Source organism: Musa acuminata, chromosome BXJ2-4 (assembly GCF_036884655.1).
Source record: "Musa acuminata AAA Group cultivar baxijiao chromosome BXJ2-4, Cavendish_Baxijiao_AAA, whole genome shotgun sequence".
Lineage (NCBI taxonomy): Eukaryota > Viridiplantae > Streptophyta > Magnoliopsida > Zingiberales > Musaceae > Musa > Musa acuminata.
Genome location: NC_088341.1, coordinates 15,765,293 through 15,792,327, shown reverse-complemented (window position 1 = coordinate 15,792,327; position 27,035 = coordinate 15,765,293). Strand labels below are relative to the sequence as shown.

At 39.1% G+C, this 27,035-nt stretch overlaps 2 protein-coding genes across 2 annotated transcripts in view; one reads left to right on the top strand and one right to left on the bottom strand.

The window, feature by feature from the left end:
* Nucleotides 1-12,480, top strand: part of LOC135610082 (DNA-directed RNA polymerase III subunit 2-like) — a 40,219-nt gene extending 27,739 nt beyond the window's left edge. The window contains exons 24-38 of the mRNA XM_065104082.1: nucleotides 36-197; nucleotides 276-320; nucleotides 1,124-1,201; nucleotides 1,270-1,409; nucleotides 1,518-1,605; nucleotides 3,978-4,102; nucleotides 4,178-4,313; nucleotides 5,063-5,193; nucleotides 9,154-9,279; nucleotides 9,351-9,406; nucleotides 10,008-10,078; nucleotides 11,085-11,169; nucleotides 11,282-11,385; nucleotides 11,854-11,982; nucleotides 12,095-12,480. Coding sequence (XP_064960154.1) covers nucleotides 36-197; nucleotides 276-320; nucleotides 1,124-1,201; nucleotides 1,270-1,409; nucleotides 1,518-1,605; nucleotides 3,978-4,102; nucleotides 4,178-4,313; nucleotides 5,063-5,193; nucleotides 9,154-9,279; nucleotides 9,351-9,406; nucleotides 10,008-10,078; nucleotides 11,085-11,169; nucleotides 11,282-11,385; nucleotides 11,854-11,982; nucleotides 12,095-12,145 — 1,527 coding nt within the window. The 3' untranslated portion in view covers nucleotides 12,146-12,480. The remainder of the gene's footprint in view (nucleotides 1-35; nucleotides 198-275; nucleotides 321-1,123; nucleotides 1,202-1,269; nucleotides 1,410-1,517; nucleotides 1,606-3,977; nucleotides 4,103-4,177; nucleotides 4,314-5,062; nucleotides 5,194-9,153; nucleotides 9,280-9,350; nucleotides 9,407-10,007; nucleotides 10,079-11,084; nucleotides 11,170-11,281; nucleotides 11,386-11,853; nucleotides 11,983-12,094) is intronic.
* Nucleotides 12,481-12,908: 428 nt separating this feature from the next.
* On the bottom strand, nucleotides 12,909-14,261 carry LOC135610083 (peroxidase 20-like). The gene is made up of 4 exons (XM_065104084.1): nucleotides 14,016-14,261; nucleotides 13,749-13,940; nucleotides 13,510-13,675; nucleotides 12,909-13,436 (listed from the first exon to the last, which is right to left on the bottom strand). The coding sequence occupies exons 1-4, from the start codon at nucleotides 14,214-14,216 to the stop codon at nucleotides 12,997-12,999; spliced, it is 999 nt and encodes a 332-aa protein (XP_064960156.1). The 5' UTR covers nucleotides 14,217-14,261; the 3' UTR covers nucleotides 12,909-12,996.
* Between the last annotated feature and the right edge of the window lie 12,774 nt (nucleotides 14,262-27,035).

The window sequence follows — 27,035 nt, the reverse complement described above, 5'->3', positions numbered from 1 at the left end:
GTTCATTTCATTCTTTGATATGCTTTTCTTAACAGATTGCACTATATGAGTGTGTAAATGATATGGATGACTCTGAGGATGACATCAAGAAAAGTTGCATAACACATATAGAGATTGAGCCATTGACACTTTTAGGGGTCTGTGCTGGTCTAATCCCTTTTCCCCATCACAACCAATCTCCACGCAATACATACCAGGTTTAACTCCTTTTTATAGTTAACTTCTTTGTGTTCTAAACACTTCCAATAACTTTTGGAAGAAAAATTCTGTTGTAGTGTGCAATGGGGAAGCAAGCTATGGGAAATATTGCTTATAATCAGGCAAGTGGTTTTTAGATGACTCTATGTTGAGAATTAATGTATTGCTTCATTTTCATCAAATTTTTCCTTATTTTCATAAAAATAGTAGTTTTTTAGTTGAGCCTTAAATATTTGTTACTTCTGAAGGAGTTTCTCATATCCAAGGTCTGCCATACCGAAGCGTACTGCCCGTATCGGGCAGTACGTACCGGTCCGCGGATCACCCGGTACCGCTATAGTGATACAATATTTACTGTGGCACTGTAGCAGTGCTATAGTACTATACTGTAGCACTACTATAGTATGAAAAAAATATAAAATTGTTCGGTACACCAGGGTGTACCGCTCGGTACGCCCTGATGTACCGTCCGGTACACCGGTACCATACTGTACCGAGCCTGGGTCGAAACGCTGGTACGGTACGGTACAGCGAATCTTGCTCATATCTACTGGATTTTTTGGTACATTGAAGTCTAGTATTAGTAAAATGATATAATGATAATCTGATTTGCAACTTTTAGCATTCTTCATAATTATTGTTGTATGCCTTGTTCAAACTAACATTTTTGAATATTTGAATAACATGTTTTTCTAGGTAATTTAAATTGACAAATGAAAGCCAAGGGCCCAACAAATCTGCTAAAAACTCGAAAAATCACTAAATCAAATCTTCAGAGATCATACCTTTTCCTAATGCTAAATGACAAGGCTAAGATTTTGCACCCCTTAGTGCCTCATGATTTTGTGTCTGATTTGCATTAATTATTCCAGTATCTTTTATCCTTATAGTTAGGATACTGAATCTTTCACTTAAATTCTGGCAGCTTTGTCGAGCGGACACTTTACTTTATTTGTTAGTGTATCCTCAACGCCCGTTGCTGACGACAAAAACAATTGAGCTGGTCTGTATTTTCACTTCTGTTATGTGTATAATGCTTTTATGGCATCTCCCTAACATTAATTGTACCAGATTGGGTATGATAAACTTGGGGCTGGGCAGAATGCAACTGTTGCTGTTATGAGTTACAGTGGCTATGATATTGAGGATGCAATTGTCATGAACAAGTCATCTCTTGATCGTGGTTTTGGCCGTTGTATAGCAATGAAAAAGTACTTGAGTGTATCCCTGAACACACTTCATGTATTCCTAAACATGTGTCTTTTCCTCTATACATAAAATTGCCATAACCTTTATTAATTTTCTAATTTTGGTTTTAGGTATTCTGTTCTCAAAGAGATCTATGGTAATGGTACATCTGATAGAATAGTCAGGCCAAGAAAGGATAAAGATAACCAAAGAATGCAGGTATCTTTGTCAATGCATTATTCTGTTGGATGTCTTGCAATTATGATTTTATATTCTTTGTCTCTTAATCCCTCTGGTAACCATGCTGTAAGAGTAATAAGATGTTGCGTTCTCTATATTTCTGATTCTTTGGTTTGCATGCTAGGTTGAGCATCAGCCTGTTTAAATTGAATATTTATATTCATAATGGCATATCTTGTAAGATGATTCGATTTTTTTTTTCTCATAAGAATTGACATGCTTGTTCAATGACTTTTAAGATGGGTATTTCTGGTATGGCCAATCATAAGTGGCGAAGGCACCAACTCCCTTTCAGTGATTGTATAAACCTTCAGTGCTGTCAACAAATAAAAACTAAGATGGAACAAGGAAAACTAAGAGCGACGTCACCTATGATTTTGCTAAGAAATAGACAGGTCAACAAAGAAAAACTAAGAGGGAAGTCAGCTATGAGTTTGCTAAGAACTCATAATAGACAGGTCAACAAAGAAAAACTAAAGAGGGAAGTCAGCTATGATTTTGCTAAGAACCAAGGTTTTAAATCTCGTACAGTACCAGTGTACTGAGATTTGCTCGGTACGGTACGTCTAAAATAAGTATAAATCCTTCCAAAAATACCTGAAAAATAGAAAAAAAAAAGAGTTGCATGTTTTGGCTGAAAATGATATTTAAATTTATAAAAAATGGAGTCATTAGAAAAGAGTTAACTAATGACTCAACATGAAAAGCTGAAATCTATGGTTCATCCTACCATACACTGATTTTTTCTTAACATTATCTTAGAACAATTCCTGCATGTTTTAGCTGAAAATGATATTTAAATTTATAAATCTGAAGTATTGGACAATGACTTGCATCATATTATCTTCCTGAAATCATTGTTAAGACAATTTCATGTACTGTTTCTAGAATTTCAGCAGCTTTATGCTTTCATTTCAATTTAATGAGTTGCAGTAATCCTCTTTGAGATTCCATCAACACTTGTTCTACGTCAAGTTGCTACCAAAAATTCCTGGTTTAACAAGAAATTCTAACAATCAACATCAAAAACTGAAATCTATGGTATCGCCTGCTACAGGTTGGTAACGATCGAAATTTTGATTGTTACTGCCTGGTACAACCCCATATCGCCCGATACAGGACCAAAAATCTGATACCACTCGGTAGCGGGCATTCCGTGTGTTGGTCTGCTGGTGGACCGATACGTACTGCCCGGTAAGTACGAAATTAAAAACCCTGCTAAGAACCACCATCTTTTTTTCTGGGTAAGGAGGTGGCTTCTCTCAAATGTGCCCACGCTGACTGGCCTCTGTCGTAGCATTGCTACATTGTGTGTCAACCTTTGACCCACCCAGACCTTATATGCTGGCTTGGAAACTGGCACGTGAATAACCACCTGTTTGTTTGGTGCATTCTTAAATACCTTCTAGCATTTTTACCAACAACCACAAGTTGAATGAAAGTGGGGTCAAAAGGAAGAAGGTAGCTTGTATTTCTTAGAGCTACTGTAGATAATACATGACAATGTCTATTACCCTTTTCTGTTTAGTCTGATTTACCAACTTTATAATGGAGAAACAATAGTGTTAATTAGTGATTGAAGATATTCATGTATATATTAAAATGTAACTTCATTTATGTAGCAAGCTTATTTGTGTGTTGTTAAAGGAAGGTCTAAATACTGATATCGGTACTTATATCAGAATCTTATCGGGCCATTTTGTACCAACTACTATGATATCAAATTCTTTGGTACACCAATAACACATAACACTTGAAAAAATTTGATACATTGAAGACTTGCTTGATGGTGATACATAGATGGACTTTTGATGGCGTGTCCTATCAATAGAATTCATTGTAATGAATACTTTGGTAAGTTCTGCTGAAACTTTAGACTCATTCTGGAAGGAACTCATTTAGGTTCCTGAAATATGGAAACAACACTTTGGTTTAATGTCATAAATGAATCTTTGCCCATTTTCTAATCCCATTCTCGCTGGCTTGAAGCCATTTGTGACAAGAAGGTCCAAGACTACATTGAGATTTGGTACTTGGCTTGCTATTTGGTCTCAGATTGTCTTCTTCTTCGTAAATAATGATGAGAACCTCATTTTTGGGATTCTTCTTTCTCAGACAGTTTTGGTTACTTGAACTTTATTTTAAAATCTTATCCTTTAGTAATGATTTTTCTATATTTTGTGAAAACTTGGTAACACAGATTCAATCCAGTACTTATGTTTGAACTTCTATCTCTGTTCATGGTTGCTAAAAGTATTGTAGTGTTTTACTATCTTACATGCTTAAAATAATGCATGTAAGTCATCTACATCATTCCAATTCAAGACTAATTTGAATTGAGTTGTGGACAGATACTCGATGGTGATGGAATTGCTGCCCCTGGGGAGATAATTCGGAACAATGATATTTATGTGAATAAAGAAACTCCCATAAATACAAGGGATAAGACTGGTGGCCCGATGGGTTTGAAAGATGAGTAAGTCTTATCTTCTTTTGAAGTTTTCGACCCATGCAAAAGTGATGCTAATGTTGTATTCTTGTGAAATTCCAGAGACTACAAAAGGACACCTGCTGTGTACAAAGGTCCTGAAGGTGAGACTACCGTGATTGACCGAGTGATACTTTGCTCGGATACAAATGACAAGTTATGTATCAAATTTATCATTCGTCATACTCGTAGGCCAGAGGTGAGTATATGTAAACAAATTCCTTGTGCTTTGGTCAAGGTTGCAAATCTGGGTCACACTTCCAATTCCTGGATGATGACCCTCTTAGACACTTAGGAAGGATATCAAAGAAGATAGGTGGAGACCTAGAATATAATGTATCAATTCAACCAAACATTGTATATGATAACTGGTACAGTTGAACTCTTGTTAGATTAGGATCATTAGGTTTTTCACATTAGTTATGATAAGTCTTTCAACACTGAGTAATGGAATTTTGAATATCAAAGATGAGCAGTTCAGAAACATGATATGACTATTACTTTGTTATAAAAGAGGCACTAATTTATATTTAAATTATTTAAACTCTAAACAACAGTTGGCAGAGGCTATAAATAATGCCAGGAATAGAATATATTCACAAAGACAGCTGATTATATTTTAATGTTCAATTGGTTGTACAATACTGATATATTGCTACAGAAGTGTTCTTTCAAAACCAATCATCTTCTATATTAGCAATAATTCTTGTAACTATCAACCATCTTTATTAAAAAAAGTTGGTCCCTTTTGTGTAAAGTTGGCCTTTTCCTTGTAGACCATTGTTTAGGCTGTCATTTAGCACTAGGTAGCCACTCGGCTTCAAACATCCCATGAGTATCCACGCTTTCTGAGGGTAGTGGGTCGGGACAGCTGTTTGTGACTACATTGATCCTGATATACTAACATATGCTGTTAATCCTGTCCATTTGATTTTGTTGATCACGTAGGTAGGTGACAAATTTAGTAGCAGACATGGTCAAAAAGGGGTTTGTGGTACCATAGTTCAACAGGAAGATTTTCCTTTTTCTGAGCGTGGGATATGTCCTGATCTTATCATGAATCCACATGGATTTCCCAGGTATGATATCTGCTTCATGGCTTTTGCTCAAGTTCTGCTCATCATATGACTGGATTGTATGTTCCTGTTGTCATCATCAACAGGTTCTGTTTTCCTTTTATTATTTTGTTGAAAGATTAGATATTGAATTATGCGCTGGTTTAGTTTGAATGATTTATCTTTGCCTTTCTACCTGTTAAATAATTCGCCATAGATTTCACTGAAATCATGTATCCTTGTTCTTACACGATTTCTCTATACAACTATTGATCCATTAATTAATTACCATTAGATTGACTGATACATAAGTGCTTCCTTGTCCTCTGTAACAAGTAACAACAATGATGAGATTTTGTTTCTGCTTATTAGGCTACAACTACATGCATGTATGCATGGCTTTAAGTGAAATATACACCCAAATATGGTTTGTAAGTGATGAGCACTGCTCCTAGGTGAAGCTTAGGCAACTTAGAGTTCAACTTATGAAGGGGAACTTAGCAACAATACGTGTCTTCTTTTGATGCATTTGAGCAATCTCAAATCTGAGCAACAAAGTTCGGTGTTCCTTAGGGTAGCTCATATTTTGAGTTTGTATTGATTCATTGTCTGACATCTATCTCTGCTGCAATCTCCCTCTCTTTCCTTGTCTTTGTTCTATAATGCAAGACATTTGATTGGACCAAATATTTGGATATCAATTTGATTGGATGTGGATCAGCTCTAAGCTGATCTTGTCAGGTAGTCTGTTCTTATTGGATCAAATCAAGGTGAAATGTTGTATGATCCATTTAGTTTATCTAATAATGCGTTCAAAAATAGGCTGATCTCCTAACCATTGTATGTGCAATAACATGAAAGAATGCAACTAAGCAAAGCTCTAGAGATGGTTCTGGAGAAGTAGGAAAAAAGTGAGACTACTATTGAGTTGATTGCTTGTCAAGATTTTTTTATTTCGTAGAAAAAAGGAACAAGATGGAAAATGAGATTAACATTTATATCGTGGATATTCGACATGAAAACATGTCTAGATATGTAGAGAGTTCTAATTATTTTTGGGAAAATCCTTGAATAGTTGAATGTGAGAACATGAACACCATTCATTCGTGAAGCCCTTACTCCATATCGCGGATAACTAAGTTTTGATGATTTAGATCTTTCAAGATCATTGAAATTATTGACTATATATTTTCTGAAAAGTCCTACTACGTGATACTGGTATAAGACCCCAAATTAGTCCAACATTGAAAGTGGACTAACACTTAGATTGACTTATAAGAGGCTAATGGGTAGGCTTAAGCATTTTAGGTCAATGGTATAGGCTTAATTAGGCATTCTGGGTTAGTTATTCAATCAAATCGGGTCATGACAATTGGTATGAGAGCCGAGTTAGTATTGAAACATGTGAGAGGCTCGAGTCTCGTGAACAAGATCAGAGGGTAAGTCACGATGTGGAATTACTATTGGGCTATGCCTCACATGCACAATGTTAGGTTCAATTCTGCACTATACTAGGTCTTGACAAGGACATCAAGGGAGATTGTAACACTCCAATTTAGTCTCACAAGACTGGACTAACACTTAGATCTTGACGAGGATGACAAGGCTAACACTCCAATTTAGTCTCACAAGACTGGACTAACACTTAAATTGACTTATACTAGTGCCAGCTTGAGCTTAAGCATTCCAGATTAGTAGTTCAGATTCAACAGGTTAACATGTGAGTTATCCAATTAGACCAGGTCATGACAATGGATGCCACCTTTAGCATAAATCTTTTGTGCAAAGTCATCGAGATGAAGTCATTGTTGATATCCAGTTGAAAAATTGGTCCTATTTTAATGGCTGGTGCAATGATCAACTTAAAGTAGGAGAAAGTTTCAAGTAGAGAAACATTCATGTTTGTGCAAATTTTAACAGTTTCACTTTCAGGCTTTCTTCATGTCAGAAGGAATATGTTCCATAATAAACACCCGTCTATCAAAAAGCCTGCATTTTTGTAGTTCTCAACTGGCTTCCAGTTTTAATCAAGTCAAGGTTACCCATTTATGTTTCATAGCATTTATCTGTCCATTGTCAATCAACGCACTGTAGGAGCATAGAAATAGAACTAGAGGCAAAAATTATGACAATTGTAGGTAGCCAAATGTTTGCTGGAAGCAAGAAAATCGAGGATGGAGATCGAGTAGAAGTGCGTGTTTTCTAAAAAAGAATTGTTTTGAACAATTAGAGGCTTGTACATCCTAATGCAACAGGGAATTGGCATGGCTGCCACCATCACCAATTTCAATGGTAGCCTTCATCCACTGATCAATCATGCTGACCAATGACCTAATGGAAGAGTCGTCTGGTGGCCATTTACATGGCAGTGATCCGACAACTGATGTAGCAGGATCTTTTTATTGTGGAACACATTCCTGACTGGTTGGGCTTCGAGCAAGATAGACCTCAAGTGATACCAACTACCAAGTACTGCACATAAGATGGATCCATACAAAATACACATTGAGCATATATGCAGAGTCAAATAGGTGGATGATAGATAAAAAGGGGAATCTAGTGCCCTTGCCGGGTCTAGGGAGTATAAATATACATTAAGGAGGTTTTTCCCATACTGGCCTCTTGATACCATAGTCACAGAAGTGCTACTTTACCACAGATAATCAGTAGTGGGCTTATTGAGCTGTTGATTGGTTTAGGTGATTGTGCAGCACAATAAAGTGGATATGAAATCATCCAAAGGAGAAGAAGACACCTAAAGGAAGTTATTTTTACAATGGTGTCACATTTCACTGTATAATCTCACACTAAGTTGCAGACCCATTAAGGGCCCATACACAGAAAATGGGCCTTAAAGAAGGTTTCTAATTCTCATTGAGGGCTAATTGGTCTTAAAAAATGATTACAGACTGATCTATTCATGGACCATTTTTTGTTTGAAACTGGTCCAAAAATGAGTTGAGCAGGAGGGAAGAAGAATAAGAATAAAGAAAGAAGAGGTGAAATGGACCTTGGCTTCGTCCTTCATTCAGAAGGTATATTTCCTTCCAACTCTGCCTCATTTTTCCCAGGATTTTGGTTGTCTTCTTTTCTTTTTCTTAACTAACCAGTATATCATCAGCTACCGTACCAGTCTTACAAGGGACCAGTACAGGTACTGACTGGTCTTGAAATTTTAAACCTTGGGTTTTACTGATTCTCCACATGATTATGTTGTGCTGCTCTTTGTCCATCAATTGATTTTGAACATTTTTAGGTACTGTTATAGTGTTATTCTTGCACATAAAGACTCGACATGCATCATAATAGAGGTGAAGCTAGATCGATGTTAGGGGAAAAAAGGGTCAAAGAATTCTAAATGATAGTAAAACTGATCTCTTTTTTTTCTTTTTGGTTTTGCACATCATGTCATCCTTCCGGTGGTTGAAATTGCATCCACAACTTGTAGATGCCTATGCATCCTGCCTGCTTGCACCTGCAGGGACCAAGGGGTGGCATGGCTGCAGTTTATATTTCATGCTTGGATGAGGCCTGCAACATAACCAGCAAGCAGCCATGTTATAGAGAGAGACATGTGCTTGGCTCATGTGATAACAATACCAATTCTTGATTTCCTGAATTTTATATTTAGTTGGTCACAGGTTTAAGGTTGACATATTGAAATCTTAGATTATGAAATATAGATTTTGTACTATGTTTGGAGAGCATATATTGACATCATTTGTTTGCACAAATAAGTGACTAGTGCTTGAATTATGTATATTTACCATACAAATGTGCCATCTGATCAATTAGATTGTTCAGCCTACAATAATTTGTTGCTGTAATTGTCTTCCATGCATATTCATTCTTTAATATGTGCTGGAGATATTTGGGTTCTTTCCAACTGTGATTACCTTATTATTGCTTCAAGTTTTACACAGCATTCAGACTATTATCATGTTATTTACAAGAAGAATCACTAACATCCATTGCAATAAATAGTCGAATGACAATAGGCAAAATGATTGAGCTTCTTGGTGGAAAAGCTGGAGTATCTTGTGGTCGATTTCATTATGGTAGTGCTTTTGGGGAACCAAGTGGCAATGCTGATAAGGTTGAAGACATAAGGTATGCTACATTTTAAACTATCAATAGGTTTCTGGCTGTGGTATCTGCTTATACTTATGCAACAAATCCAGTTATACACTTGTAAAGCATGGATTTAGCTACAGTGGAAAGGATTTTATCTATTCAGGTACGCAAGTGAGCTCAATCTCTTTACAAGAAAATATATACAACAACAATTGAAGGTCTTGCATATGCTTTATGAGAAATTGGCATATATAAAATTCTAATGAACACCACTCTAGAAGAAAACAAATCAAATCTGAACGTAAGCCACAAATTTTATTCTGTACATGAATTTATTTTATAATTCTAGAACTGCTTTTTCTTATCAAATGATTGTGCAATTTTTTGTACCTTTTTTCTCTCATATGATGCATAGATATTATTGAATTGGATATCTAACTTAATTAATGAACACAACTCTAGAAGAAAACAATATCTGAAAGTAAACCACAAATTTTATTCTGCACATGAATTTATTTTATAATTCTAGAACTGCTTTTTTATCAAATGATTTTGCAATTTTCTGTACTTTATACACTTGTATATGTTAATCATCAGAATATCTTCAAAGATCAGTTTTTTGGTCATTATCTACTTGTATGATAAACTAAAAGATGGTTACTAACTTACATCTCATGACAATAATCAGGACCAAGACCTTCACATTTTTTAACAACTTACGTTGTTGTGCATGTAAGATTTGACATGATTGTTTGATCTCACAGGCATTACAGGTTATCCTCTGCAAGCATATATATTCATGGGGCCAATCTACTATCAGAAGTTGAAACACATGGTAAGAGGATCAATATATTCTAGTAATCTTGTGTCTAGGGCATGAAAACTGCTTTAACAAAATTAAATTGTAAGAACATGAATTTTGTTGGTTTATAATGTTTATTGCTTTTATGCCATCTTGTCAATTATTTATAACAAAATGGTATGCCCAAAATTTAAGTATTTATTATGCTTCTTGTTAATCTAAGGTTTAAAGAATCATCTTTTGAATCAGTCTGATGATTTTCTAGTAGAAGAAATTTTGATTATAAACATAAACTAAACACCTAAGGATGTACCATGAAGTGGACTTAAGCTAAGAAGCACAGGCATGGCCACGGCGACGCATCATTTTTAAAAACATTAGGATATGGACATGGCGAGGACATGTGTATTTTTTAATATATATATATATATAATATTTGATTAATATGAATTTTATAATATTTATAATTTTATTTTAGTATTGGTAGTTTTTTAATAAGTTCGTAGCACATATCCACATAAGTTACTTTACTTTTGTTATACATGACTTATTACTAATAAGAGGCAGTAACAAAATTTACCATCAATATTATTATTAATATAGTTATGTTACATTATAATTTAGGGAATATAAAAGGTGATCATTTCCTAAAAAAACACTAAAAAGAAACAGAAAGTAGGCTTTCTGTGACCAAGGTTGCAGGTTTGCTGTTTGCACACAAGTGGGGTGCGAGGCCACGGGTTACAAGCGATGGATCAGTGAGAGGGATGATGAGGGAAGCCCACGTGCCTTGTTGCCCGTGATAGGCAATGGATCAGCGAGAGGTATGCTGAGGGAAACCATGAGCAAGGCTGTCCGTGACAGGTCTCAGTGGGCATGGCCCCGTGGGTTATGCGACTACCAAACTACCTAATTTTTCTTTAATTTCTAAATTTATATCTTTGTAAACATACATACCTTTAGAAACTTCAGAAATTCTATGTAGGCAATTTATTCTGTTTTAAGAAAATGTATTTTGGTGATCTTTTTGGTATTTCAGGTCCTTGATAAGATGCATGCTCGAGCTTCAGGGCCCCGTGTGATGCTAACTAGACAACCCACTGAAGGAAGAAGTCGTGATGGAGGTTGTGTAAAGATTGACACTGAATTTTAACCTTAAGAATTTTTGTTTGTGTTGGTTTCATGGTTCGGGCTCAATATATATATTTTTATAAATTCACTTGTTTCTATATGCAGGATTACGTTTAGGAGAAATGGAACGTGATTGTTTGATAGCATATGGTGCTAGCATGTTGATTTTTGAACGTCTAATGTTATCTAGTGACCCTTACCAAGTTCAGGTACTTACAGAAGCTATTCCTATGTTTTCTTGTGGCTATTATCTTAATCATACTAAACATGGATCTTAGTGGCCTAAACATGTGCAGCTCACATTTGTATTCTATTGTATTACTGTTTGAGGAATGTTCGTTGAGATGAAACAAGCACCTGGTTGTAGACTGGTCAATGAATTTAATGCTGAAAATCCACAGAAAATGATCTGCCCAAGGAGTAATTTAGTTTTATGTGATTTTATCCCTTTCAATCAACTAGGACAGCAACCAAATGGAGAAGGGGGATTAACCTGTGTGTCTTTTTTTTTTTTTTGCTAATCAGGTTTAGTCAATGTTTAACTGACACTATTAATGATTCACATGTGTGATCCTGGCTGAAGCCACCATGCAACCTCTTTTTAGTGATGATAGCAGACACTAGCTATCTGGTGTTTTACATGCAATTTCATACCTATTTTCATAATGGCCTTCCAGGTATGCAGGAAGTGTGGTCTCTTGGGGTATTATAACTACAAGCTGAAGACAGCCTTTTGTTCCATGTGCAAAAATGGAGAGAATATATCCACAATGAAACTTCCATATGCTTGCAAGCTGCTATTTCAGGTAACGAGGGATTATATTCTTCTTGTGCCGTGTGCAATCATTTGGCTGCTTTCTACATCTATCAATATTTTAGGTGAATTATGTTTCTGTTCCTCTCTTTCCTTGCCATCAGGAGTTGCAGTCGATGAATGTCGTGCCACGTTTGAAATTAGTCGAAGCATGATTGCTTGATGGATGGATGGATTTAGAAGGCAGATAAAAACATCAGGCATGTAGCAAGAAAGAGGAGAAAGCATGCCCCAAGCAGGGACCTTAAAATCGAATGCGAGGTCCACTCAACTTACCGTGGATAGGATTTTACTGCTTTTCCAGGAGGATATCAAAATGGATTTTACTCATCTTAAATGTTTTTACATGTCATTGTAATTAATTAGACTGCCTACGATAGCTTTTTCCCAAATAGAGAGAACTGCACTTGGATAAAGCATGAGACTATATATTGTGTGGTGTTTCTCAAAGTGAGAAAATACTAGTATAACCTGATAGGCGATGGTGTAACCTCGACTACCTGATAGACTATAAGCTGATATGCAGACACGAAGAAAAGGCACTCTGGTGTAACCTCGACAATCATCCTAAACAGCACTAAGCACAACACCATATCTAAACTTTGCCCCGGCCAACTTTATTGCTCAGTTGGTATTGGTTTTAATAGAGAGGTAGGGTTCTTGTCGCAGAAAGACTTGATGGCGGCAGGGAACAAGGGGTTGAAGGTGGGGCGGCATTGGCGAAGATGGGGTGAAGCAGCCATCTTCGATCTTGTCGATGACCTTGCAGCACTAGGGCCCGAGCTGGGCGTGGAAGTTTAAGTAGGAGGTCAACAGCTCCCGGTTGCAGTACCGGATGCGGAGCTCCAAGTACCAGCACTGGGCTATCTTTGCCTGGGTCGATGCCCAGGCAATTCGTAAGAGGTTTTTCATCGAGTCTATCGATATTGTAGGCATAATATTATTTGTATTTTGTATGACGATAGAGAATGATATTATTTGCTTTGATGCAGATGTGTTCTACTTCTCAGTGGTAGTAAGCATTCACGTAGCGACAGTGGTGCCGGACTTCTCCCTGCTCTCCCGTGAGCACATTGATGCTCCCCATCTTCACAATGGAGCTCCTGTAATGGCGGAAGAACAGCTCTTGATCACGCGCATACGCCCACACCAAGCTCGCCACACCATCGTCTTCGTACCCGGCGATGAGCTCGTCGTCGCTCAGCAGCAGCGCGTTCCCCCGCACCAGGTTGTGGAAATACCGGTTGTCGAATCGCCTCGGGGTCTTCAGGTCGAGAGGGACGAGCGTGTCGTCTCCTCCTGATGGTGGGCATGCCGACCGCAAGCTGCTGAAGAACTCAGAGTACCTGTGGTAGAGATCGTGTTCTTCGAATGGCTCTATCGGATCTTGGCCGTACAGCCTGCCTTTGAAGCTTACACACCTCGATCTTCCAATCGTGTGACTGCCTACAGGAATCAGAGTTCGATCCACTAGTTGAGCTCAGAAGATAGGCAAGCGCAAGATGCACGGAACGGCTACCTGAGAGGCTGACCAAGTCTACTATGTCCAGGCCCTGATCATGGAAGTTGGAGATGAGCATGTCGAGTGTGAAGTTGGGCGCAGGTATTCTTTTGTTGGCTTCGCTCAAGCTTGCTGTGAGAGAATCCTTCCTCCCCGAATACACCTCCCAAGTCGGACCACCTCGCTACAGAATTCAATGGATGAACAGTTCAATCTCAGCAGTCTCTGCAATCCTAATTTGTGACCGAAGAGCTTACCAAATGGACTGCATCTCTGGCAACAATGGCGAGGATATCAGCGCACGACACTGTTAGCGGGCAGGCCTCCTCCAACACGGCCTTTATCGAGTCTATCACCTCGAATCCTCGGAGGGAATTCAGGTTCGGCACAGCATTCTTCTCGCTGACTATGCCATCGGCATCGTCCAGTAGCACCGATGCATCGCATCCCTGCAACACCAACAGAGCTTTCAGTTGCTGCAGCAGCAGGAAGAGGCTACGGATTGGATGCATGGGGAGTGAGACCAGAACGAAGCAGTCGTGGAAGTGAAGGCGGAGCAGCGACGCGGCCAATCTCGGATCTCGATACACCACCGCTTCCACGTTCTGCCTTATGATGTGCTCCGCAAGGGGGCAGGTCTCCTTGTAGTAGTGTGGGGAGAGTCCTCCGTCTGCTTCCACACCAACCAAAACCAGCAGCAGGCCGAGGACGAACGACTTCGCCATTTTCTGATGGGCTTCTCTTTCCTGGAGACAGGGCTTATTATCTCCTTCATTGATATATCTGCAAGCAGGGTCACCATTCTCTTCTTCTGAGGATGATGATGATGATGGCATGGCAAGCGTTCGAAGGTGCTTTCCACAACCACCCACAGCAAGTTAGACAACAGAGGATACACCTACCCGACCAACTTCCCATTGTCGAGAGCAGAACACAAGTTTAGTAGCGCTCAAAGTCTCATTCGACCTCATGGGAGAAAGAGACAACGGAACAGAGGCTTTGCACACTTTCTCATGTTTTCATCCATCTAACCAATCATGATCTGCAAATGCTTGCTGACAATACCAAGAAACCAGGAAATAAATCGGGATGTGTAGATTAGACATTATAGATTATAAATAAAACAAAACAATAGCTTAAAGAGAGAGAGAGAGAGAGGGGGTTCAAGCAGGAAAAGAAACTTGGTACGAGAACAGTATTTTCCTTGGAAGCTTACTATTTATATCTTTTGAATTATTATGACAATACTGATCATATATATATATATATATATATATATATATATATATATATATATATATACTATTTACAATCCTAATATTTGTTAGGAACGAGTTGACACTAAGGGGGAGATGAATTTGTGCACCGAAAAAATCATCGGTTTTGAAATTTCTTTGTACGATCAAAAACTGATTCCGACGAAAATAGTTTCGTAAAGATAAATTTAACTTGAAAGCATATGGAAGAGTGTGTTGAGAAGGTAAAGCAAGTAATGTAGTTTGCAATGTAAGTAAGAGCTTAAAGTAAATGCAAACCGAATTTTATAGTGGTTCGGTCGTCGTGACCTACATCCACTCCGTCGATTCCCTTTCCGTCGAGGCCACCGCCATCTACTAATGATCTTCCTTCAATGGGCAAAGATCAACTACCCTTATAACTCGATTATCATTTTAACAGGTTTAGGAGAGAATCTTTACACCCTCACTTACTCCTTCTAAAACAGAATTCTAAACACTTAGGCTAGAGAAGGAGAACTCCCAATATTACAACAGAATTTTGCCTTATTTGTGTACTCTGTATATATGTTAACTAAGGATGAGAGGGGTATTTATAGGCCTCAAGTTGATTCAAACTTGGAGCTTAAAAATGTATCATCCCAGGTTTCCTGGGTCTTAGCGGTACCACCGCCCAATCTAGTAGTACCACCGCCTAGGAGATTATGTCTGGATGGTACTATCGCCTAGACTGGCAGTACCACCGCCTGACAATCTCAGAGATTGAGTCTGGATAGTACCATCACCTAACAATCTCAGAGACTGAGTCTAGATGGTACCACCACCTGACATAGTCTCGAAGATTGTGCCACGACGGTTCCACATGTTGGGTCACTGTTTGGGCATTTTACTTAGCCCAACAGAGTCCATACATGGGCCCAACTGACCCCTAATTAGGTTGGCCCAATTCCAATCCCAATTATGTGCTAACTATAAATTCTAAGACATACACTAAGCAAATCCGATCCGGTTAGTCTTAGTTTCTTCCGACAAGCTTCCAACGATCTTCCGTCGAACTTTCGACGATCTCTTAGCAATGTTCCAACTGACACTTGGCAAGCTCCTGGACTTCACGACAATCTTCTTGGTGAGTTCCGACGAGCTTCTTCGGTAAGCTCATGGACTTCATGACGATCTTCTTAGCGAGTTCCGATAAGCTTCTTCGGCAAGCTCCTAGACTTCTCGGTCAATTCCGGTAGAACTTCCGACGAACTGTCACGGACAAACTTCTAAGCAGGATGTTTGATGTAATGCTTATGTATGTCCGTGTCTTTTGGTATGCTCATGCTTTGCACAACATGTAGAGGGATGGCTGAAGGCTTAAGAGTCCCATTTTAGTTGGGTTTGGTGGCTACATTAGGCTTGTAAATAAAGGTTGTGTTATGTGGATATTTGTGAGAGATTTTTGGTCTGTAGTTGATCATTTTGACCCTTTGTTGTGCAACTATTCAGAGCTTGTAAAATTTGTTTGTAATTTGCATTGTCTATGAAGTGTTTTAGGAAATATTTGCTTGTGGATCCCGAGTGAGGTGTTTTCTCTAACCCGTTTTCTCTTTTGTAAGTCCTAAGGGACCATAGGAGGCTTCGGAGAGGCTGACCTTTGCGGACACGCAAGGGTGCCGCACGACTTTGGCAAAACCAGCTAAGTCCATGATAGATGGTATCAGAGCGGGACAAGCACTCATAGAAACACTTGACATGCAAATGTGGGGGACCTAGCGGGGCTGCGTTGAGGGCAGTCAGCACACGAGCGACCGTTTGGGGGAAAAACAAGCATTGAGATGTAGGGGAAAGGAGTCGCTCAAAGGAACGGGCATCTGTGAGTGGCATTCAGAGGAATGGCCAACCCTTCGCGTAAGAGGCACCATGAGGATAAGCAAGCTAGGAAGAATGTGGAGCACACAAAGGTTGGGATGGCTGAGTTTGAGCTATAGCTTAACGTTGACAACTATACTTGATAGTGCTCAAGGCAAATGAAGTGCTTGGTAAAGGATGAGACCATGCAAGATGGAATGAGTTGCTCAGCGACCAAAAGAGTTGTGAAAAGCTCACAGAGGTGAGGGGAATTGCTAACTCGAAGAATTCGGTACTCATGTATAGGCTTGTATATGAATGATGGAATGTTCGTGGCCATCCCAAGGCGACTGAAACTTGGCGCCATGAAGCAATGAAACTTTCTCTTCGGCATGTGAAGGATACGTTCGTAGGAGGCTGAAGTATGCAGCGAGTTTAGCATGTTGCTAGGCCTTGAGTGGTGCAGTGGGGGTTATATTAACATGGAGTCTCAATCTAGCAAGTGCGTTTGTAGGAGGCGGAACAATGCGCAGTTTGTTCAGCAAATCGGAGTAGTCCGAAGGGGATGGTGGTCTCCAAAACGAAGAGAGATGTTGCTCCAACGGGATAGATATCTAGGAGGGATAAGTCCCGGCTCTCCAAGAGGGAGAATTATGTGCAATAGACCGCACATGTTGAGGAGGAGTACCTCAATAAACAATAACCCCACGAAGCTCAATGGACCGAGCAAGCGGCAAGGAGTTGTCGCATGATCTCGCTTGAGAGAATTCATTAGTGGATGCATTATGAGATCAAGTGGGGGAGCAACTCAAAGCAACACAAATGAAGACACACTTGTAGTTGATATGGATATCAGACTCAAGAGAGGGCTGACCCGTGGAATGGTGGGGGCGAGGGCCACCATCAACTCAATGCAAAAATGAGGAGCGGAGCAACTTGGGTGTAACTTGGCGAAGTACCCAAGCCGCATGAAGGGAGCCAGCATAGAAGATAGAACATGGAGCAGAGGCACAATGCTTTCCTTGGATAGAGATCAAGGACATGAACTCTTGCAGAGGCAAGAGTAAGATCATGTTGTTCCATGGGTCCTTTATTTTGATGGAGCAGACTCATCTTGCATAGTGCCAAAGATGAAGGGAGCTTCAGGGCATATGCACCTTATCTCGGTGAAGCATTTGATTGAAGAACTAAGGCGACTTAACTTGCGGAGGCGAAGTTGGGTTCAGAAGGCCTTGGCACGGGGCAAGAGGACGTAGAGGCGGGTACTCTTGAAGAATATGTCACAGTGTTGCCAGTCAAGTTGTTAGGCAGGAAGCGATGCGCAGCAGAGATTGTGCTGGTAGGGGCAAAGGCCCAGGATCCAAACAATGATGCACCATTTTCAGCAAAGTCAGTGAACTTCGGGAGCTACTAGGTGATGGACTGTCCTAGAGTGGTGCTTCATCTAAGTGTGACCCAAGAGTGGGTGGATGAAGGTCGATTGCCAAAGAAGCGAACAAAATCGAAGGTGGAAGAAACCCTATGATGTATTGGCAAAGGCCACACATGGAGGGATTACAATTCGAGTTCATCCCACAAGGATCAGAATGCAATAGAGATGTCACCAGGAGGCGACATGGTGCAGCGGATCGTAGTGGAATAGTTCGTGGTAATGCGATACACACGACATAGTCCCATGAGGGACTAAATTATACGGAGGTATGATTGGGAGCTACTGGAAGCTCCACTTCGGTGAACAACACGATGGCAAGAAGGGCTATGGATTCAAGGAGTGAAGGCCATGGTACCGTAAGGGTGGATCTTTCGTGTGTGCATCGAATTTTGAATCAGATGAAAGCCTTGGTCATCAACATATGGGGGCTATGTTCCACCAAGGTAAAAGTTCGAATGCAAGTACCAGTGAGTCCCATGGGAGGGACTTGATCATGCAGAGGAATGATCGAAGCAGCTGGAGAGTTGGACTGCTCCAGAGCCCATATTCACTTAAGGGAGCCCGGCAAGTCAGAGGACAATGTCGAGTAAGCGAACATTGTTGCCAAGGAAGCTAAGGGGAATAGAATTGGTGCAAACCTAGAGGCCATGCATGGGAGTTGTAGTCTATCTTTCCATCGACCAAAAGGAGCTGCATGGAGAACACAGAGGTGTTGAAGGGGTCGAAAGGGGCGAAGAAGCGATGACGAGTCCAGAGGGACTTAGCTACCCAAAATCAAACATCAGTTAGAATGGAGGTGGACTCGGAGGAGTGTCAAAGAGACATATCTACTGATCGTGAAGAAAAGGAATGCAGATGCGAGGCGACGGATAGTAGGGCCATAGGCATGACAGCGCCATGGTACCACAGAGGCGGGACTTCTGTGAAAGTCATTGATCCCTCGCTCTTATTGAGGGAGAGCGCTTGGTTGCGAAAGGGGCCGAGGAGGTGGAGCATGCAGAGGCAAACTCCAAGTACCGAGACAAGGCTGAAGGGTAGAGGCCAAGGAACTTTGTAAGACCGGTGTTAACAAGCTTCTCATCAAGATAGCCAAAAGTGAAGGACTTCGGGTCATGCAAGAGTGCACAACCAAGGCACGAAGCAGGTAGTACGCGGTGCTGTACCTTTGCTACTCAGTGGAGTAGGCGATCGGGTTAATGGAGAAGACGGTACAATCCCAAAGGCGACCAAATCTATTAGATAATTACTCCAAGTTGGGATGAAAACTTCCTGCATTCCAGAAGTTCGATGGCATTGAGAAGGTGAATTACAGTAACTAACTCAACGCAAGGAGTACAAATACTTCAAGTGCTTCAGAAGTGTAAGCAAAGAGCAAGCGAAGGTCAGTAACCAGCTCAATGGATAGAGTACAACCTCGAGGAGGTGGACGAAATTAAGTAACCTTTACCTTCTCAACTCTTAAGAGAATGGGCGAAACCGAGTACCCCAATTATCTTATCTATCTAGTAGAGGAGCTCTGCACAGGTTTAAAGACCCTTCGAAGATAATAGAAGATAGTAGTTGTCAAATCCTCACCAATGGTGATCAGTGCTACTAAGAGTAGATTGTTTGCTTCATTTCCCAACGAAATGCCAATCGAAAGCGGAAGTGATGCGAATCTACTTGGAAGTGACAACTAAGTGAAAGAAGAGTCAATGGGCAAATTTTATGGAGGAAGGACCCAAAACTTCGAAATATTACGAGGCGATGCTCGTTAAAACTCCAACAAGCATCCACCTAGTTCAAGCAGCATGTTGTATTTGAGAGACTGACACATAGTAAGGATGGTCTTTTCCTTCATCTGGAGGATTTGCAGGAACCAACAGGGATCAACACAACTCAACAAACCCCACACTAGAGTCAGAGTCATTGGCGAGTTGAAGCAGCATGGCAGATTAAAGTTTTGACTACTAAAAAATAGCAGCGGAGAGTAGTTGGGAGCCAAGAGGCGCATTATAATTGGAGCAGAAGATTGAAAACTCAGTAAAGGCGAGGAGTTGCAGTGTCGGCAAAGGCTTCGATGAGGACGTCGAAGGAATAAGTGGGGGAGAATATCACAGACAAACTTCTAAACAGGATGTTTAATGTAATGGTTATGTATGTTCATGTATTTTGGTATGTTCATGCTTTGCACAGCATGTAGAGGGATGATCGAAGGCTTAATAGTCCTATTTTAGTTGGTTTGGTGGCCGCTTTAAGCTTATAGATAAAGGTTGTGTCATGTGGACACTTGTAAGAGATTTTTGGTCTATAGTGGACCATTTTGACCATTTGTTGTGCAACTGTTCAGAGCTTGTAAAGTCTGTTTGTAATTTACATTATCTATGAAGTATTTTCGGAAATGTTTGCTTGTAGATCCCGAGTGAGGCATTTTCTCTAACCCGTTTTCTCTTTTGTAGGTCCTAAGAGACTATGAGAGGCTTTGGGGAGGCTGACCTTTGTAGACGGACATGCAAGGGTGCCGCACAACTTAGACAAAACCAGCTAAGTCCATGACAGAACGTCCGAAATTTCGACGAACTCTCAAACTCCCGACGAAATCTCGTTCTTGACTCCGGAACTTCATTTTGTTTTATGCCTTGATCACTATCGTAGTTAATCCTGCACAAATAAAACCTACTTCGATCTAGATTATTACAAAGCTTAAATCATGTTATCTGGGATGTCATTGGTTCATCGATGCTTCGTTCGATTCTTCGGTGCATCATCCTCCCTTACGGCCTATTGCTCAATCGGCTAGTTGACCTCCGTAACTCTGATATCCTTAGTGTAATTTCCACTCTTCTTGGCCCGATGCCCGAACTCATGGCCCGAAGCCTTCTGTCGATACGTCGACCGATCCTTGGGCATGACGTCTAATCTTCTGACATGTTCCACTCTAGCCTAACATGATTCTTCCTATTTTTAATTGTCTCTCCTTGATCGAAGTATCCTGCATCACTCAAAACACAGATAAGATAAACACTATCAATTGGTTTCATCATCAAAATATAAGATTGAACAATCTCCCCCTTTTTTATGATGACAACTAATTGATGATGGAGTTAACTTTAACTCTCGGAGTTTAAACAAACTCCCCCTATCAATATGGCATATGTGAGATGAACCTTGAATTCAAAATGAATTCAAGTCAAAGCAATATTTCATCATGAATATTTGCAACACATTATATACATATCATCAATATAACTTCTCCTCCTTTGTCATCAACAAAAAGGAGAAGTGCAACTATACAAGCTTTTGATATATAATTTCAAATCATTACATTTCTCATCATGCAAGCTAGCAAGTTTTAGAGATGTGCACAGTTTAGCATGTTTGCTTTTCTTTGCAATGTTTAAGCTAGCAAGTTTTCAAAAAAAAAGAATGCAAGATAGCATTTTTGCCTCTTGTTGAAGTGTGCAAGCTAGCAATTCTTGCTTCCTTTTGTAACGTGCAAGTTGTAAATTTTGCTTCTTGAGATAGGCAAGACAACACTTTTGCTTCTCATTAGATATGCAAGTAAGCAAAATTTTATTTCATGCAAGCTAGCAACTTTGACAAGTTTTACATCATTTTCCAATATGCAAGCTAGCAAATTTAAAAAATGTTACATTATATTAGAACATGCAAGCTAGTAATTTGGCAAGTGTTACTTTTCTTTGAAGTATGAAAACTAGCAAGATTTTGAAAAAAAATACGAGACAGTAAATAACAAGTTTAGAACATGCAAGCTAATAAGTTTTTCATATATGAAGAAGGTTAGCAAATTTTTGCATCTTTTGAAATATGCAAGACAGCAAGCTAGCAATTCCTGGTGATGTTCAAGATAGCAAGTTTTTTTCTTTTCAATTTGTAAGCTAGCAATTCTTCTCCCCCTTTGTCTTTGTCAAAAAGAAAGGAAAAATACAATGTTACAATTTGTTTACCTTTACATCAATTTTCAAATCATGATAAAGTTAAAGTATCATTCTTTTTTTAATATAGTTGTGCATCATTATAGTTTCAAATTAAAACGTGCACAGTTTTAAAACTTTTTATTTCATTCTTACTGCTAGTCATAGGTGCCCAACAAGCCAATCACGTGAGTGATGGCACGTGTGACTTGATACAGAATCTTTTTGATTATTATATTTTGGCATATACTACTTTATAACTATTGCATATATGCATATATATATTGTGATGTCCTTGGATTTGTGCAATGGGAATCAAATCGTGATGAGATTACGAAAATGAGATCGATTCACCTTTAAACACATATCCTAAATAATTCTGATCATAGGTTACTCGAGAGGGACATCGTGATAACCGGACAGACTGGTGTGCTATATACCCATCCATATGATAGAGATGCAGCGGGTCTCATAGTTGCTCATGTAGGGACACTAGGGATATAGTACAAGTGCTCATTGGAGAATGAGTTCACTGATTGATCCGCTTACGGAATGCTGGATGGTTGATGATGCCTTATTGTCAGACAGCGATTTCGTAGTCCTAGTGGTATATCTGGTCCTTAGACTTGAGACACCAAGGATGTCCTGTATAAGTACTCCACTCTTTGATACTAGACTTATAGGTTTGGCTGTCCCATATCTAGTACAGCTGGTCATTGGGAGTGGTAGTCGACCTTACGAGGGCTATTAAGTGTCAATAGATGATCATCCACTCTCAGCGTCATGAGAGGAATATCCCATGTGTTCTTGCTCAGACAAATCCCTAGCCAGGGTCATTCGGGTTGAGAGAGAAAGAGTTATCTAGGAGAATCTGATAAGAGCGAGACTCGAGTAGAAACCGTATGGGTCTGACAGCACCATGCTCGATATACGGTCTTTGGGATATTAGATGGATGAGGGACTATAGGTACACGGTAACTGAGGACGGACATGTCCAATGGATTGGATTCCCCTGTATCGTTTGGGGACTACGACGTAGTGGCCTAGGTAACAGACATGTCCTATTCTCCTTCCCCTCTCCACCTCAGGCCTGGAGTTTTGAGGAGCATCGTCACAGCCCTACTGTGTGGATCACTACTAGAGAGGAGGATGCTTGACCTCCTTCACCTTCTCCTAAAAGTCTGCAAGGAAATAAGGATATACGATCTCCCTAGGTAATACAATCTATTCTATACGCAGTTTTTCAGTTTCGCGGATTTGCGCACCAATCTTCACATAACGACGAACATCTTTTTGAGAATCGGGGATTTTGTTTTCTTGTTCTTCCGTTGCGCATGTGATATCGCCCCCAAAGATTTTCCCAACAATTACTTCATGCATGATACCAAAAATAAATCAATCATCACTATGAGCATATCATTCATGATACCAAATATTAAATCAACACTTTTAAGTATTTATCACTTCAAGATTGTTGGTACCAAACATTCATTATTTATTTTCTCCCCTTTGTCATAGGCAAAAAGGAGAATGCAAGTGTTTAAAAGCATATCAAGTAAGTTTTACACTAATTTATCCAAGCTAGCAAAAATGAGAAGTTAAGCAAAATCTTTGCATGAAAAATGAGAAGCTAGCATTTTTGCTTAAGAGCTTTTTGGTTCTTGTTAGCATGTTTCTTTCTTTCTTTGTCATAAAAAGATAAGAAGAGGAAGAAAAGTAAGGGAGAAATTCATTTTTTAAAAAAAATCAAGAACCAAATTCATGAAAAGATTTAAACCAAGTCAAATTCATAATAAATGAGTTTCATTGACTCAAGCTTCTATTTTAACAAAAAGAAAGGATTCATTAAAAAGATCAAGATGTCCATACAAAATCAAATCCCTATTTTTGCAAATGATCATTACATACTAAAAGTTCATGAATAAAAATTCTTCTTTCGTGAGAAGAGTGAGGAAAAATTTATGAAAAATGATCATTAAATGAATGATTAAAAATCCATGAATAAAACTTCATAAATCAAATCCCTTTTCTTGTAAATAGAAAGATAATCTCAATTTAAAAAGAAAATTCAAGTTATGGAATCGAGAAATCTGAAAAGGTAATTGATACATTTGGAAGATTTAGCATGCCTAATTCTCTTATGATGCAATCAAACAATTCTTTTTATATGTTTCATTTTAAGTGATTGATTTCATATAAGTAAATACAAGTTTTTCATATCAAAACGATATATCATAGTTTAAAATCGAAAGAGCAAATATCATCATACAAATCATCAAGATCAATAAACCATAAATTACCCAAAAATCATCATTACTTCAAATCCTCATGGATAATATAAAATCATCAAGAATGATACAAAATCTTTTGACATTTTCATTACGTCTTACATTATTATGTCATTAAAATATTAATCATGATTTCATTGAACATAAGGCATTTTCAATCAAAAATATTTTGTTTGTTGTATTAATGTATTTTTCTTTTTAAGTGAATCTTAGTGCTAGGAGTTATCATGCAATTGTCATGCTCAAAATTTTCAAAATAACTAGAAAAAGAAGCATGAAATATTTTTTTTAATTTTTTTACTAACTAATTTAAAAATAACTCATGACAAGCATCATGTAATTTTGAAATAAAATAAAGGAGTTTCGTTTGAGTTGTTTACCTCATTGTCAAGAGTCACCAAGGCGATGTTCGCCACTTCTTCTTCATTGATTTGCTCATCGTCTTCGGAGGTACTCAATTTGTCCTAAGTCACCTTTTTATTCTTTGGCAACTTCTTCTTTTTAAGTTCATTTTTATTCTTATATTCTTATTTTAAGAATTTTTTAAACTTTATTATGAGAAGTTCAAGGTCATCATCACTTGAGCTTTCGCTCGAGTAGTCTTCTATTGTTCGAAGTGTCAAATCCTTCTTATTATTTGGAAGGTTGTTCTCATGATCGTTTTGTTCATTAGGTTCATCATATGCATTGAGCTTCATTTCATATGTCATCAATAAACCAAAAAGTTTTTCAAGTAAAAAATTATTGAGATCTTTTGCCTCTTGTATTGTAGTTACTTTCGGATCCCAACTCTTTGGAAGGGATCTTAATATCTTGTTAACAAGTTCAATATTTAAAAAATATTTGTCAAGAGCTTTTAAACTATTGATGACATCTGTAAAGCGGGTGTATATGTCAACAATAGTTTCACTCGGCTTCATTTGAAACAACTTGAAATCAAGCATCGAAAGATTAATCTTTGAATCTTTTACTCTACTAGTGCCTTCGTGTGTGATTTCGAGTGTGTGCCAAATATCAAAAACCGTTTCGCAAGTAGAAACCCGATTGAATCCATTTATGTCTAAGGTGTAAAATAGAGCATTCATAGCTCTAGCATTTAAAGAAAAAGTTTTCTTCTCCAAATCATTCTATTCTTTCATTGGAGTAAAAAACTTTTTAAATCCGTTTTCTACGATATTCCATAAGTTTAAATCCATAGAAAACAAGAAAACTCTCATTTGAGTTTTCTAATAAGTGTAGTCCATCCCATTGAACATAGGAGGACGAACGATAGAAAAACCCTCTTGAAATCCAAAAAGAGCCATTTTTCTTGGGTGTTAAATTAAGAGAGAAATAACGTGGCTCTGATACCAAACTGTTAGGAATGAGTCGGCACTAAGAGGGAGGGGGGGGGGGGGGGGGGGTGAATTAGTGTAGAGAAAAAATCACCGGTTTTAAAATTTCTTCGTACGATAAAAAATCGATTTCGACGAAAACCATTTTGTAAATATAAATTTAACTTGAAAGCGTGCATAAGAGTGTATTGAGAAGGTAAAGCAAGTAAGGAAGTATGCAATGTAAGTAAAGAGCTTAAAGTAAATGCAAACCAAGTTTTATAGTGTTTCGATCGTCGTGACCTATATCCACTCCGTTGATTCCCCTTCCGTCGAGGCCATCGGCATCCACTAAAGATCTTTCTATTAGGATCAGGAGCACTAAGAGGGGGGGGGAGGTGAATTAGTACGTTGAAATCCGATTCTGACGTAAAAGTCGTTTCGTGCAGATAATAACTTTGAAAGCTTACGGAAACGTATTTGAAGTAAAGTAAGGAAGGCAGTTTGCTATTAAGATAAATATCAAGAATAAAATGCAAACTAGTGAAGATGGTAGTTTATAGTAGTTCGGTCAATCATGACTTACATCCACTCCTCTGATTCCTCTTCCGTCGAGGCCACCGGCATCCACTAATGATCTTCCTTTACTAGGCGAAGATCAACCTCCTTCTTACACCCCTCTTCTCCTTTTACCGGGTTTAGGAGACAACCCTTACAAGCACTCACACTCCTCTTACAGAATTCTAACACTTAGAACTTGAGGAGGATTCTCACAAGGGATTTCTATAGCATTTCTTTACTTTTAAACTCTCTATGCTTGTGTGCTTTAACCAGAGATGAGAGGGGTATTTATAGGCTTTAAGTTGATTCAAACTTGGAGCCTAAAAACATCTCATCCTGGGTTCCTCGAGCACGGGCAGTACCACCACCCAGTGTCAGTTTGACTGACACTGTCCTGGGTGGTACCACTGCCTGGGGCATAGTGCTGGGCGGTACCATTGCCCAGACTCGCGGTACCACTGCCTGGCACCCTGCCAGGGGTGGTACAACCGCCCAGATTGGCAGTACCACCGCTTGACACAATCTCGAAGACTGTGCCATGATAATGCGTCTTCTTGGGGCACTGTTTAGGCTTCTTATTGGGCCCAACACAGTTCTTACATAGGCTTAGCTAGCCCGTAATTGGGTTGGCTCAATCCAAGCCCAATTACGTGCTAACTACGATTCCTAAGACATATTCTAAGCTAAACTAAGTCTGTAAGTCTATTCTTCTGGCGAGCTTCCGGCGATCTTCCGGCGAACCTCCGACGAACTCTCGGCAATGCTCCGGTGGACTCCCGGCAAGCTCCTAGATTTCATGATGATCTTCTTGGCGAGTTCCGACGAGTTGATTTGACCTTTGCACCTCCACTTACTCTTAAAATAGAATTCTAAACCCTTAGGCTAGAGGAGGAGAACTCATAATATTACAATAGAATTTTGCCTTATTTGTGTACTCAGTTGTGTGTATGTTAACCAGGGATGAGAGG